Here is a 15,795-nt window from a genome sequence, read left to right on the forward strand (position 1 = left end):
CTCCTCCACCTTCCACTTGAGGATGCGCCACAGGTGCTCAATTGGGTTTAGTCCATCACCTTTACCTTCAGCTTCCTCAGCAAGGCAGTTGTCATCTTGGAGGTTGTGTTTGGGGTCGTTATCCTGTTGGAAAACTGCCATGAGGCCCAGTTTTCAAAGGGAGGGGATCATGCTCTGTTTCAGAATGTCACAGTACATATTGGAATTCATGTTTCCCTCAATGAACTGCAGCTCCCCAGTGCCAGCAACACTCATGCAGCCCAAGACCATGATGCTACCACCACCATGCTTGACTGTAGGCAAGATACAGTTGTCTTGGTACTTCTCACCAGGGCGCCGCCACACATGCTGGACACCATCTGAGCCAAACAAGTTTATCTTGGTCTCGTCAGACCACAGGGCATTCCAGTAATCCATGTTCTTGGACTGCTTGTCTTCAGCAAACTGTTTGCGGGCTTTCTTGTGCGTCAGCTTCCTTCTGGGATGACGACCATGCAGACCGAGTTGATGCAGTGTGCGGCGTATGGTCTGAGCACTGACAGGCTGACCTCCCACGTCTTCAACCTCTGCAGCAATGCTGGCAGCACTCATGTGTCTATTTTTTAAAGCCAACCTCTGGATATGACGCCGAACACGTGGACTCAACTTCTTTGGTCGACCCTGGCGAAGCCTGTTCCGAGTGGAACCTGTCCTGGAAAACTGCTGTATGACCTTGGCCACCATGCTGTAGCTCAGTTTCAGGGTGTTAGCAATCTTCTTATAGCCCAGGCCATCTTTGTGGAGAGCAACAATTCTATTTCTCACATCCTCAGAGAGTTCTTTGCCATGAGGTGCCATGTTGAATATCCAGTGGCCAGTATGAGAGAATTGTACCCAAAACGCCAAATTTAACAGCCCTGCTCCCCATTTACACCTGGGACCTTGACACATGACACCAGGGAGGGACAACGACACATTTGGGCACAATTTGGACATGTTCACTGTGGGGTGTACTCACTTATGTTGCCAGCTATTTAGACATTAATGGCTGTGTGTTGAGTTATTTTCAGAAGACAGTAAATCTACACTGCTATACAAGCTGTACACTGACTACTCTAAGTTATATCCAAGTTTCATGTCTATAGTGTTGTCCCATGAAAAGATATAATGAAATATTTGCAGAAATGTGAGGGGTGTACTCACTTTTGTGATACACTGTATATACATGAAAGTGCATGTTGTTGTTTCACTAGACAAAAAATAGTGCCATTTCAATGCCCTAAAAAGAAAAGAACATATGGACAGACATATGTGATGAACAGAAAATACAACTTAATGGATAAAAATAATGTAGCTAATTGTACTGTATTTGCCTCTTTTTAAGCTGTACACTGTACTAAAACCAGCTTATGAGAAATTACAAACAATATGTCTCATTGCTTACTAGTTCAGTACCTTAACCATTAGGCTACGACTGCCCATTTAGCATTGGATAATGTATATATAACTCAGATGTGTTAATATCAACACAGGGTTTTAAGTTTTTCCAACTGGTCTCACTTTCTTTCTCTAAAATGCCTATTCGGACATTAAAAAACCTTTGGAATACTGATTAGAAGAAGCATGACGTTGTTGTTCAGAAACTGCAGTGTGTATGCATGCATGGGCATCTGTCTGTGCTACCACAGAGGAAATGTATCACATCGTTACACCACAGAACAAAGAGGATTCTGACTCAGAAACCAGAGTTCCTTCAGCTTTTTATAAACATTTTCTCTCCCTAGTCAGTCTCTTCCTGAGAAAGTCCACTACGAGGCTGGAGTCTTTTTAAAAAATGCTGCTTTAACAGTGGACTCTTCTGTTCTGCTTGCTCCATTAGGGCTGGTTAGGGATGAAGTGAGTTAAGGATCAGTAACCACTAGAAGGTGAGGCAGATGGCTTAGGCATAGGTTTGTGATTCTGTTAGACCTCCTACCTGTGAGCCAGTCGCCAATGTGTCTGAGGTAGATGAGGGACACATAGAAATGTATTAAATCTGCCCACACATAAACACACACACATACACACACTCATTCAAATGTTACCTTTTCAAATTCAGTTGGAAACATCCGGCAGTTCTGGCTGGGTAGCTGAAGATTTGACAGCTTCTGCTTTAGCTCATCCAACTCTGCTTTGTCTAGAAAACGTAAAGATACATAAACGTCCCTTCTGTGTAGTTTGTATTCCACCTGGACCTCTTCTCACTTCACCCTCTGGATTTTTAACTTTTTTGGACCTATGCTCTCATATATTTGTCTGTGTTTAGTTTTGCCAAGCCAAAGTTTATCTCAAGGTTAAGTCTGGAGAAACTTTAGAAGTAGTTTGGCATAAAGATGGGTGGAAATCTTCAAATACTATTCAAACAAGTTAAATTGCATTTACTCTACAGTCTGAATAGTATGTACAATTAGTGCACTGCAAATGGTATGAGTACACACTACACACTGATCAGCCATGACATTAAAACCACCTCCTTGTTTGTACACTCACTGTCCATTTTATCAGCTCCACTTACCATATAGAAACACTTTGTAGTTCTACAATTACTGACTGTAGTCCATCTGTTTCTATGCATGCTTTGTTAGCCCCATTTCATGCTGTTCTTCAATGGTCAGGACTCTCCCAGGACCACTACAGAGTAGGTAGCCAACAGCGGCCCGTGGGCAGCATCCTATGACCACTGATGAAGGTCTAGAAGATGACCAACTCAAACAGCAGCAATAGATGAGCGATCGTCTCTGACTTTACATCTATAAGGTGAACCAACTAGGAGTGTCTAAAAGAGTAAACAGCGAGTGGACACAGTATTTAAAAACTCCAGCAATGCTGCTGTGTCTGATCCATTCTTACCAGCACAACACACACTAACACACCACCACCATGTCATTGTCACTGCAGGGCTGAGAATGATCCACCACCTAAATAATACCTGCTCTGTGGTGGTCCTGTCCCTTGAAGAACAGGGTGAAAGCAAGCTAAAAAAAGTATGCAGAAAACAGATGGACTACAGACAGTAACTGTAGAACTACAAAGTGCTCCTATATGGTAAGTGGAGCTGATAAAATGGACAGTAGGTGTAGAAACAAGAAGGTGGTTTTAATGTTATGGCTGATTAGTGTATAGCACATTGGTTTGGTTTGGTCTGAAAATCTGTTTAAACATGGATGTAAGCTCTAATGGCTAAAAAGAACAGTGGATTCAGACCCCTTGAATTTTTGTACACTTTGCATTTGGATTTACACTTTGGATTTGATCTTGCATTAATGTAAGTGTAATGTTCCTATTAGTCTTCACTTAATAAACCATAATAACAAAGTAAGAAGATGTACATACGCTTTATTCACTACTTCGTAAAAACCCGTCTGAAAGCAGTTATAGCTGCAAGCCTTACTGCTACATCTGTTTAAGCTTTAGACACCTGGAATTCGGTAGTTTATCTCATTCTTCATAGCAGATAATCTCAAGCTCTGTCAAATTGAATGGTGGGTGATATGATCTGCCATCTTCATGTCTTTCTGCAGATGTTTGATAGGGTTTCAGTCCAGGCCTTGGCTGTGCCACTCAAGGACATTTAAAGACTTGCCATAAAGTAAATTCATTGTTGTATTAAAAGATGAACTCTCCCCACAGTCTAAATTCCTATGCTCTCTGCTTTTGTTGATTTTGTTATCAGGAACATCCCTGCATTTATTTGTCCCTTAGTTCTTACCAGTCTCTGTGTCCCTGCAGCTGTAAACCACCCCCATTGTTGTCACCACCATGGTTCAGCATAGTGATGGTATTGGCCAAGTTTATGTGCAGTTTATGCCTTTTTTTGTCAGACATGGTGCTTGATCTTCTGCCCAAAAATTTTAGTTTTTGGCACATCAGACCATCTTGCTTAGACTTTATCTTGCTAAAGTCGTTAACATGCTGAACTTTTAAGGGGGCTTTCATATTGCTATTACTCATCAGTGGCCTGATTACTATCTTGGCCTGATTTGTAGAGATTCCGTAGAGATGGTTGTCCAGTTTGGCCCAATGGACAAATCCAGGAATGTGCCAGTCTTCTTCTATTTCAAAATTACCACTGCGGCCACAATATCCTGGAAACACTCAGAGCCTTAAATATTATGTCATGATCTATGCCTTACCACAATTTAATTACAGAAATCCACAGAAAGTTCCTTAGATTTAATGTTATATATAAATTGTTGGCCCCTTATAAACCCAGGATGTGCCTGCCCACAATTTGGAGCGGCACAGCATAAGGTCTGAACAATTTTGTGAATAAGTGATTTATAATTAATTAAAAAAGCTGTAAAGGCATCTTACTTACTACATCATTGTATGGAATAAGAGCAGATTGTTGGGAAAAAGTGACAACTACAACCATTAAAAATGGGTTCAAAATGATCTTTTATACCCAAATTCTGCTCACTTACCATCCCTGCTTTCCTCCAGCTCCTCGTCATCCACAGCAACCTTCACACTCAGTTTTGGGGTGAATGCAGGAACACAGAGCCCATCTAGAATCTTCTTTATGTCCTCTCGGTCAGTTGAACCCTTGATCCCGTAGGTCTGGCCATATAAGTTGGCCGCAGCTACTAGAAAATCCATATGGGTGGTCTAGAGGGTAAGAAAGTGATTTTTACATAAGCCTTCAGTAAATCATCTCTTGACAGCCCCAGCATGCTCAAGCTAAACTAAATAATTACATTACAGATGGAGAAAGTAAACTAAATGTGATGAGTGGGTCTGAACTGTTTCTGGACAGGCCTAAAAGGTTAAACAGTATTCTATGTGATGTAGACATGTACCACATTACATGTATTGAGGTGTGCTATAAAAGATAGGTGGAAGACGTCTGAAGGAAACAATATGGAAAATGTGCCAGGTAGCACGCTCAGAAACAATGCTAGATTTAAATTTAAGTCTAAAAGCATAGAATGCAAATGTTCTTGGTAGCTGAAACTCTGATAACAATCACAGAGGTCCATATAGGATAACAATGGCCATTTACTATATTATATTTAAGTTAAATTTTTTGTGGAACTTGATTACAGATAAAGATCTAGTTCACATCAGAGGAGAAAATGTGAGCTGTTATCTGGCAAGAGAAAGGCATTTCACACATTCCTGTCCAGAGGGAACAAGTAAACTACCGAAATACTGGACAAATCAGGGTTTTTTAGCACACACTTACATTGACCGGGTCGAACTTTAACGGATGTGGACATCTCTTAGCACCCATCCAGAAAGGCAGTCCTGAGCTTGTTACCTGAAAAGAGATGGCAGGCATTGGAAGGCTATTAAATTTACATTTACATTAAGCAGACATTAGTCTCAAGCTACTTAAAATATGCAATTAAATTTTTTTATGTATTTTTTTTTTTATATATTTTTTCCCACAATGGAAATTAGTGAGACTACACGGGACATTTTAAACTTAGGCCTAATTAACTACACATGCAATAAATATAATACGCAATACAAAAGTTATTTTACATATCATTTTAATATTTTAATAATAGTTAAGTCTGTTTATGTATTTAAATACAATTCTGTACAGAGACTTTTAGTTAAGACTGGATTCAATCCAGGCAACGTAGGGTTAAATACCTAGCTCAAGGACCCAACAAAGGAAGCTTGGTAGTGATGGTGCTATAAACTTACTTTAAATAGCCCAGTTAAAATAATAGAACCATTACCATGAATGGGCATTGAAACACCCATTTCATAAGAATTTAATGAGTAACTTTGACAAATTGACTCTGATACCAGAGAACATGAAGGCTATGGCATCTGGTACGAACCAACCTGATATAAAAATTGGGATTTATTGAACCTGTGATGAAGATACTCCACTCAGCTCCACTTACCAAATATAAGCACTTTGTAGCTCTACAATTACTGACTATAGTCCACCTGTTTCTCTACATACTTTTTTAGCCTTCTTTCACCCTGTTCTTCAATGGTCAGGACCCCCACAGGACCACTACAGAGCAGGTATTATTTGGGTGGTGGATCATTCTCAGCACTGCAGTGATACTGACATGGTGGTGGTGTGTTAGTGTGTGTTGTGCTGGTATGAGTGGATCAGACACAGCAGCGCTGATGGAGTTTTTAAACACCTCACTGTCACTGCTGGACTGAGAATAGTCCACCAACCAAAAATATCCAGCCAACAGCACCCCATGTGCAGCTTCCTGTGACCACTGATGAAGGTCTAGAAGATGACCAACTCAAACAGAAGCAATAGATGAGCAATCGTCTCTGACTTTACATCTACAAGGTGGACCAACCAGGTAGGAATGTCTAATAGAGTGGACAGTGAGTGGACACAGTATTTAAAAACTCCAGCAGTGCTGCTGTGTCTGATCCACTCATACCAGCACAACACACACTAACACACCACCACCATGTCAGTGTCACTGCAGGGCTGAGAATCATCCACCACCTAAATAATACCTAATAGGGTGAAATGAAAATAATAGGGTGAAAGCAGGCTAAAAAGGTATGTAGAGAAACAGATGGACTACAGTCAGTAATTGTAGAACTGTATATTGTCAGTTAAATAATAAACAAATTAGTATGACATATTGTGTGTTAATATTAAATAGTGTGTAAAACTATAAAACTATGTGTAATCAGGTTTAATTATGTTTTATTATGACAATGTTATCGTCATTGTTCAGGGTGATATAGGGAAGGTAGACATGAATCCCTCTTAATAATAATTAAGCAATAATTTAAAAAAGGCTTTAATGAGATTACAGAAAAACCTCAAATGATGAACAAAGCAAATGGAATCATGGGAACAGAACCCGCAGACAGAATTCACAAGTCGATGCCAAACAGAATTACAAGAAGATTGTAAGTCTGCAGTCTCTGTCTCCATCCCTTTTGCTCAGGCTCTGTAATGAGTTTATCAGGTGTGTGAGTGTGTGTGTGCGCATGTGTCAATTTGTCCCTTGATAAAAGAACACAGTGGGCTGTTTAGAGCAGCAGATGCCAGTCGCTGTGGACCTCTTTGATCTGACTGACAATGTCAACGTCACCAGCTCATCCATTCATCATCTAATCAGACACAAAGCCGTTTTCTCAGCCGAGATGTCGGCGGAGTTTTAGGCTGCCTACATGAAACACGGGACAAATCTTTGTGTCAGCAAACTAACCAAATCCAGATAAGCCAGATGTTTGAGGATTTGAAATAAAATGGACACATCTTAAGATCTCAGCAAGGGGGTGGATCTTATCTCAGAGCTACTTTGTTACCTGAAGCACCATTTGTATGCAGAAATGGTCTGTCTTTACACTTTAGGTACCAGCTATGTATTCAGATTTAATGACACGAAATTATTAACAGTTTATAACAGCTTATAAAAGCTCATAACAAACAGCTGACAGTTCCTCTATATGGAGATGATCCCCTGTGTCTTTCCCTTGGTATTTTTTTCTTTACACTTTCCTACTGTTGTCATTTCACTCTGGTAATTTTGTTAATTAGCTACTTTAATAAGTGGACATTAGCACTGCTTTCCTAGTGATATATTGACCTTTGTTTGGTAAGTAGCCAACCCTATAATTACCCAAGAATGGTACCATCTCCACCCAAGTCATTTGTATATCCAGGGTGGACTCTTCCCCATAAAACAAAGGTAAAAACCCAGATAGAATTGCTTGTATGAAAACATTTTATAGTTTGTTCTTGATAATGTGGCAATTAACATGTTTTATGTGGCACATTAATATATAAATCAATTTCCATGTGATATTGATAATATACATTTTTATAATATACAACCACAAATCAGAAAAAGTTGGGACAGCATGGAAACTACAAATAAAATAAAAATGCAGTGTTCCTTACATTTACTTTGACTTTTATTTGATTGCAGACAGTTTGAACCCAAGATATATCATGTTTTGTTTGTCAACTTCATTTCATTTGTTAATTGACCTTCATTCCTCATTTCAACCCTGCAACACATTGTCAACAGGTCCAGAAGCTGTGTTGACTTCTCTGGGCTCTGAGGTATCTAGGATGGACCATCACACAGTGGAAATGTGTATTGTGGTCAGATGAATCAGCATTCCAGGTCTTTTTTGGAAAAAAATGGACGCCGTGTGCTCTGGACCAAAGACAAATGAAGATCTCAAGCTTGTTCAAGCTAAATAGATTTTTGTTCTTATTCGTGAGTCAAAATACATTATATTTGTAAGACTGAAGTGCATAAACAGAAAGTACAATAAATAACAAAAACAAAAGTAGTTCAATATCAGTTCTCTCATGCTAAGTCCAGAAAATACAGTGATCAGCCATAACATTAAAACCACCTCCATGTTTCTACACTCACTTTCCATTTTATCAGCTCCACTTACCATATAGAAGCACTTTGTAGTTCAACAATTACTGACTGTAGTTTCTCTGCATGCTTCCCTTTCATGCTGTTCTTCAATGGTCAGGACTCTCCCAGGACCACTACAGAGGTATTATTTGGGTGGTGGATCATTCTCAGCACTGCAGTGACACTGACATGATGGTGGTGTGTTAGTGTGTGTTGTGCTGGTATGAGTGGATTAGACACAGCAGTGCTGATGGAATTTTTAAACACTTCACTATCACTGCTAGACTGAGAATAGTCCACCACCACAGCGCCCTGTGACCACTGATGAAGGTCTAGAAGATGACCAACTCAAACAGAAGCAATAGATGAGCGATCGTCTCTGACTTTACATCTACAAGGTGGACCAACTAGGTAGGAGTGTCTAATAGAGTGGACAGTGAGTGGACACAGTATTTAAAAACTCCATCAGCGCTGCTGTGTCTGAGCCACTGATACCAGCACAACACACACTAACACACCACCACCAGGTCAGTGTCACTGCAGTGCTGAGAATGATCCACCACCTAAATAATACCTGCTCTGTGTTGGTCCTGACCATTGAAGAACAGGGTGAAAGCAGGCTAAAAAAAGTATTTAGAGAAATTGATGGACTACAGCCAGTAATTGTAGAACTAGAAAGCGTTTCTATATGGTGAGTGGAGCTGATAAAATGGACAGTGAGTGTAGAAACAAGGAGGTGGTTTTAATGTTATGGTTGATCAGTATACTGTAGTTTAACTGTTTATTGCCTTAATAGTCAGATTAGTGACTGAATATTTGGAGTGTAATTGTTGTGTGCATTTAAAACACATAGTGTATAAATCTTTGCAATGTACTGCATGTATTTAGTTGTGATTCTTTTTTGTAGTCTATTCATGCATTCCCCCCCCCCCAATCTAGTCGTATCCAATTACCCAGCTGCATCTTTCCTCCCCTGCAGCGCTGACCGCAGAGGGCCATACCCAACACGTGCCCCTTCCAACATGTGTTCAGTTGCCAACTGCTTCTTGTTACATAGCCTAACAGACTGTGCCACCAGAGCGCCCTCAACACAAAAAACATCTCAACATTCTTGTCTATGGCCTGTTACCTAGATCTCTTAAGTTTTGAAATACATGAGGACAGATCATTAAGATAAAGGACAGTTCAGGATGCTTACATCCTCTTAAACATGTCAGCTGCTTGCTTAATGTCTGTGTGTGTATCCGAGATAAAGATTAGAACTTCTGCTGTTGGGAAAAGAACAACGTCCTGCAGACCTGGGTTTTACTGACAACATCACAATAAGCCACACACACACACACACACACACACGCGCGCACACACACACACACACACACACACTTCCAAACACAATTCTGGCCAAAGGAAGCAGAAATAATAACATTGGTTGCTAAGGGAAATTCCATAACTTCTCTACGCTACACGATGACAATATAAAAATAATCTTTAATTATTTTTAGTTATTAAATTCTATTAATGATGAGAACAAATAATAAAAGTTTGCTTATTATTGAAGTTCGGCATATTTTCCTCAATATCACTGTGGTCAAAATAACAACAGCTAACTGTGAACTGAAACTGCAAGCAGACCTTACGAATTACTGTTACAGCTGAGAGGAAAAAAGGAAGAGGGGGAACGAAGCACATGCACACACACACACACACACACACACACACACATACTCGATCCCCAGGACTCCCCGTGTCTGCGTGGGTTTCCTCCAGGAGCTCCGGTTTCCTCACACAGTCCAAAAACATGCAGTCAGGTTAATTGGAGACACTGAATTGCCCTATAGGTGAATGGGTGTGTGTGTGTGTGTGTGTGTGTGTGTATGTGTCTGCCCTGTGATGGACTGGCGCCCAGTCCAGGGTGTTACAGTGTGCCTTGCGCCCATTGAAAAGCAACCCTAATTGGATAAGCGGTTAGGAAAGTGATTGAATAAATTATGTAGTCACAGAAGAAGTGAGGGAAATAATTGAAATCACAGATCTGCATGTGTTTGTAAACCTTTGACTATAACTATACATATGTACTATGTATATATACAGTATATACTGTGTATATATATATATATATATATATATATATATATATATATATATATATATATATATATATATATAACATTGACTGCATTTTAACTGTTTTTATACGTTATTTTGGTAAGTCATTGCACGTGTTTCAATAATCTGATAATGGTAAATATACTCTAGATCTACATGATTCAGTAATTTAACTGTTCTCAGTGGAATTTTAATTAAATTGTTTGTAAGCAGGCCGATGTGGGAACAGAACTTCCCATAATGATGCCTCTAAGCTGTCACTATTTTGATCTGGGAGCTTTATTCTTACATACTACATGATATGTAAACACAGAAATAGCAACACTGGTTATGTATTTAACATAATATTTAATACATCTTGGAGCACATTATCAGTATGCCTAGACATCAATCATAAGCATACGCTTAAAAAACCTGATAATTATGAAATGCAGACATCTATATAAGATATCGTATCTTATCTAAATGTAATATTAAGCTTATTAATATTATGATATTCTGGTATGTTATTCATAGAACTACCAACCACCACTACAGGGTGGCACATTTACACACTCAACTATTCACTCCTATTCACACCTAGTGGCAATTTAATGTAATCACTTCTCTTTATGCCTGTTTTTGGGAGGTGGAAGGAAACCAGATTTACAAAAGGGATTCCAGGCAGCCAAAGAGAACATGCAAAACTCATCAGAGAGTGGGCCAGGAAGAATTAATTAAACCCATGACCTCAGTGACACTGTTGTTGTGCGGCACCTATTCTGCCAGTGCGCCAACATTAACTCATTAACCCTTGTCTATGTAGCCTACATTGCCCTCTGCTGGTCTCAGATGCCAATGACACATAATTGAACAAAGACTCCAGTTTCACGCTGCCAAGCTGGCAATCGTCTAACACACAGCCCCAAACTTTTGACAGTTTTATTATTTTATATTTAATTGAATGTATGCATATGTGTTTGTATGTGTGTGTGTGTGTACAATACATCATCTGGAGGGAAGCAGTAGAGCAGCTGTCTGATGTCGTTGCTGTAGAAGTTCTCCCACTGCATACGAGCCCAGACCACACAATCCTTCCAGTCACTGGGTTTTTCCTCCAGACTTCTACACACTCCCTCCAACACCTCCACAGCCTCCGCATCTCCTCGGCTTATGGTACAGACCAAAAACTCTGCATCACTAATAGGGAGAACCATGGTAGGAGTTAGAGAACTGGGTATTGAGTACAGTACCTAAGAACTTAGTGGGTTAAATTCCAGCCTTGGTGCTTAATAGCAGCTTTATGTCTTTATGCCAAATTAAAAAAAACACTGATGCCTGCAATACACTCTTAAAAGGTAGGATGAGTCAGTTTAACCAGGACCTGTGCAGTGTTATTTTTATTCCTTTATTTTATTAGGATTTTAATGTCATGTTTGGTTACAATCATGTAATGTACACAAGATTAATCGGTTCAAGTTTTAATGTCAAACACAGTCATAGGTCATGGACAATTCAGTATCTCCAATTCACCTCACTTGCATGTTTTTGGACTGTGGGAGGAAACCAGAGCTCCTGGAGAAAACCCACGCAGACATGGGGAGAACATGCAAACTCCACACAGAAAGGACCCGGGCCGCTCCACCTGGGAATCAAACCCAGGACCTTCTTTTTGTGAGGCGACAGTGCTACCCACTGATGATTCAGTGTGCAAACTGAGACATAAATTTTGTCAACAGGAAGTAGTTGGTTGAAAGGAAGCCCACTGCAGCACTCATCATGCAGTATCTGCACACCCCACAGACCTTCTCTTCCTGTGTGAACATGTGTCGTTTCTTACTCAACTTCCCTTGCTTTTTTCAAGCAGAGGAGCAAGGATAAGGAGAAATATCTGTTCTGTGTTAAGGTTTATCCCAGGATATCAGGAGACAGCTTAAGCTTAAGCTATGAAAAGTTCTATCTGGACATGAGGAATACGTCCATGTTCTCAATGTATGTGTGTGTTGTGTGGTAATGATTAGGGCCCTACTAAATTAAAAAATTACAGATTTCATGGATTTTTAAAGAAAAGTGCCACATTTCATGGCAGTCATGAAATTACATTCATAAATTGAATGACAGAATAAATGGAAGCTACAATACAACATCTTAAAAGTTGAAAGACAAAAAAATTCTTCTCTGTGTTTTGACACCCCCCAAACCCCGACAAAATTGGCTGGAGGTTTTCCAAACCCGAGTCGTGTTATTAGGCGGCTTTAGACTTCAACATCTTGGACATTTTGTCAAATCGATTGTTAATGTAACCCAGCGTCTTTAGAGTTTGCTGAGTTTATAAAGAAAGAAATAAACTGTACATTGACAAACTATCAGGAGCATAATAATTTACTGGTTTGTTTTTTTGAGACGCAGCACAGCGATGATCACGTGTGTAGAGAAGCATACTTTTTCATTGATTATGGAATCCCCAAAGGGACAAAATGCACTCAATACATAAACACACATCAAAACATTGTCAGCACACTACACCACAGAAAAGTCTCTTACACTAACGTAATTACCGTACGATTGCTAGGACCGCCTCATATTGCGACTCATATTTCATACACTACGCTAACATGAAAATGTTAAATTGCTGTACACAAACTTAAAATTTTGAATTTGGTAGGGCCTTAACAATGATTTTTTTTTTTTTTTTTTGCATTTTTACAAATTTTCCTCCCAGTCTAGTCGTATACAGTTACCTGACTGCATTACGCTTCCCCTATTCTGATGCTGATCTCCACTTCTGATTGAGAAGGGTGAGACTGACACACGCCTCTCCGACACGTGTGCAGTAGCCAACTGCATCTTCTTATCTGCACGACTACAAAGGTATAGTGTAACTTCTATCCAACTATTATTGCATGCTGATTTGGAACATACCTTAGATACTTGTTCACATTCTCAGGCGACTGCTTAAACAGGCTCTCAAACTGCTCTCTGGCCCACTGAAATGACAGTTTGTTGTTACACATCAAATATTAAATGCATCAATATGCTATATCAATATTAAAAGCTCTACATACATTTTTATGAAGTAGGACGCCCCTGTGTTTAAAAAATAAATCTGGGACCCCTTTGACACAGGTTATGATATTATTATTACACTTTCATGCTCATGGGAAATTTAATGGATCTGTAATGAAGGTATATTATGGCATGGGCCGTCTGAGAACCCCGGTGGCCTTACTGCACAGAATCGATATATGGCTATCTCTTTGTGTAATATAGTTTCAGGTTGCAATTCTTGATACAGTGGTGGTCGAAGTAACTGGTTTTCCAAAATACTCTTGAGTCTCTCTTGAGTGGCTATATTGAGCACAATAGCATGATGATTTATCATGCAGAGGTTCGAGATCACACACTTTCAACAGCGGTTTCCAGCCTTGTCCTACACAGACTGAAATTTTCTGTAGACAATCATTGCTTCATACGGAAAGAGACAAAGCTTGTATGGCTATGATAACATTCCATAGCTATTTTATGAGAACTCTGCCCTCTATTGGACAGAAGCTGCCAAATGGGCAGATTTGTGAATGTATGAGTGAGTGCACAGTGACAGTAGACAATTTATGGTAACAGTAATGAAGGGTTTGTTACCTGCAGTGTGTGATTGATGTGATAAGGGAAGTGCTTCAGTGTGCAGAGTGGAATAGCGTCCTTTTCTGAAGATGATGCTTTTCCATAGGACTCGGTAAGATGAGGAACCACCACCTGAGTAGATCCTTTAGCACCCAGAGTCCCGCCCTCTAACATGGGCTTTTGGTACTGCACACAGCGCTCATCCAGATACACTCCTGTACATTAAAAAAAGACCATAAAATGAATGCTTATTGATGTTATGTCCTCCACTGGATGGTACAACATATATTCATAGAACCTGTTTAATACTCGCTTATTCATTAAAACCTACATGTTTCAAAGAAAGTCACAACAGGAGCATGTTTACCACTGTATTACTTTACGTTTCCCTTTTACAAGACAAAATGAATCTCAAGACAGCAGTGATTCAGTGTTGATTTTGTGTTATTGTTTTGATAAACACATTCTCAGGTGTGAAACTGTATGCACTTGATAATTGACCATAGGAAAGTGTCTGAACTGCAGGCCGGCCAGGCACACACACACTTTCTAATTAGGCAGCAATGAAGCTTAAGGCTTACCTAGCATTTGTAGATAAACAGTGTTTTACAGCAGGGGTTTTCAACCTTTTTGGACATGCGCGAAGCTGTGCCAAAGAACTTCTATTTTCAGAATCGTTGTCATTGGTACATTAAAATAAAAAAAACATACTTAAAATAATGTTGTTGCATAATATGCACACCCTTAAACTAATACATTGTTAAAGCCCCTTTTGATTTTATTCAGTCAGCATTCAGTGTTTTTGGGTAGTAGCCTATCTGCATGGCACATCTTAATTTGACCTTGCAAAAGTGCTTCAAATCTGTCAGATTGTGAGGGCATCTCTTCAGGTCACCCCACAAATTTCAATTGAATTTAGGTTTGGGGTCTGGCTGGACCATTCCAAAACTTTGATCTTCCTCTGGTTGTCATGCTAAAGGGAAAAATTCTTCTGCTTTTTAACCTGAGGGTTTTGTGCCAAAATTGACTGATAGTTGGAACTGTTCATAATTCTCTCATCCTTGACTAAAGCCCCAGTTCCAGCCAAAGAAAAACTGGTGGTCCCAAAGCCACCACCATGCTTTACTGTGGACATGGTACACTACTGAACATATGCAGCATTACATGTGCAGTTTTAGTGCCACACACAATATTTGTACATTTTATAGGTCATATTAATAATGAATTTAGTATTTTTTACATCACAAAAACCTGGCATATATGTGAGTGTGTGTGTGTGTGTGTGTGTGTGTGTATCAGATGCAAAAGGGGTCAACGGGTAGGTAGGTAGGTAGGTAGTAAGCCACACAAGTAATTTAAATAATTTTGTTTAAAGTCTGTCTTTTTACAGAGAAACTTACTGACAAATAATAACAATTGAAATCAAAATCACTTTCCATGGTAGTCAAAATAATCCAGGTAACTGCTGCTTAAAACATTAAAATTGAGATTAAACTATTAATTGACACCTATTGAACAGTCCTAAACTCTTGTTGTCGACTCTTGGTTTACGAACGGTTTACCATACAAACATTTTGGGTTACAAACGATCTTTTTCAACTTAATGTACGAAAAAAATTCGGATTGCGAACCGAAATTCGCGAAACACGTGACGTCACGAACACGTTGACTCCGAGCATCTCTCTCTCTGTATATATACAGTGAGTGAACATTCGCACAGCGGACGGTGTTTTCAATATTA

At 39.5% G+C, this 15,795-nt stretch overlaps 1 protein-coding gene across 2 annotated transcripts in view; it reads right to left on the bottom strand.

Annotated features, from left to right (window-relative positions):
• The window catches only part of uba7 (ubiquitin-like modifier activating enzyme 7), an 85,467-nt gene that overhangs the window by 46,432 nt on the left and 23,240 nt on the right, over positions 1–15,795 (bottom strand). For both annotated transcript variants that reach the window (XM_062997523.1, XM_062997522.1), the window contains 6 exons: positions 14,073–14,269; positions 13,356–13,420; positions 11,441–11,633; positions 5,204–5,278; positions 4,443–4,626; positions 2,064–2,155 (listed from right to left, as the gene is read on the bottom strand). In XM_062997523.1, the coding sequence (XP_062853593.1) occupies positions 2,064–2,155; positions 4,443–4,626; positions 5,204–5,278; positions 11,441–11,633; positions 13,356–13,420; positions 14,073–14,269 (806 nt within the window). The remainder of the gene's footprint in view (positions 1–2,063; positions 2,156–4,442; positions 4,627–5,203; positions 5,279–11,440; positions 11,634–13,355; positions 13,421–14,072; positions 14,270–15,795) is intronic.

Source organism: Trichomycterus rosablanca, chromosome 6, assembly GCF_030014385.1.
Source record: "Trichomycterus rosablanca isolate fTriRos1 chromosome 6, fTriRos1.hap1, whole genome shotgun sequence".
Classification (NCBI taxonomy): domain Eukaryota; kingdom Metazoa; phylum Chordata; class Actinopteri; order Siluriformes; family Trichomycteridae; genus Trichomycterus; species Trichomycterus rosablanca.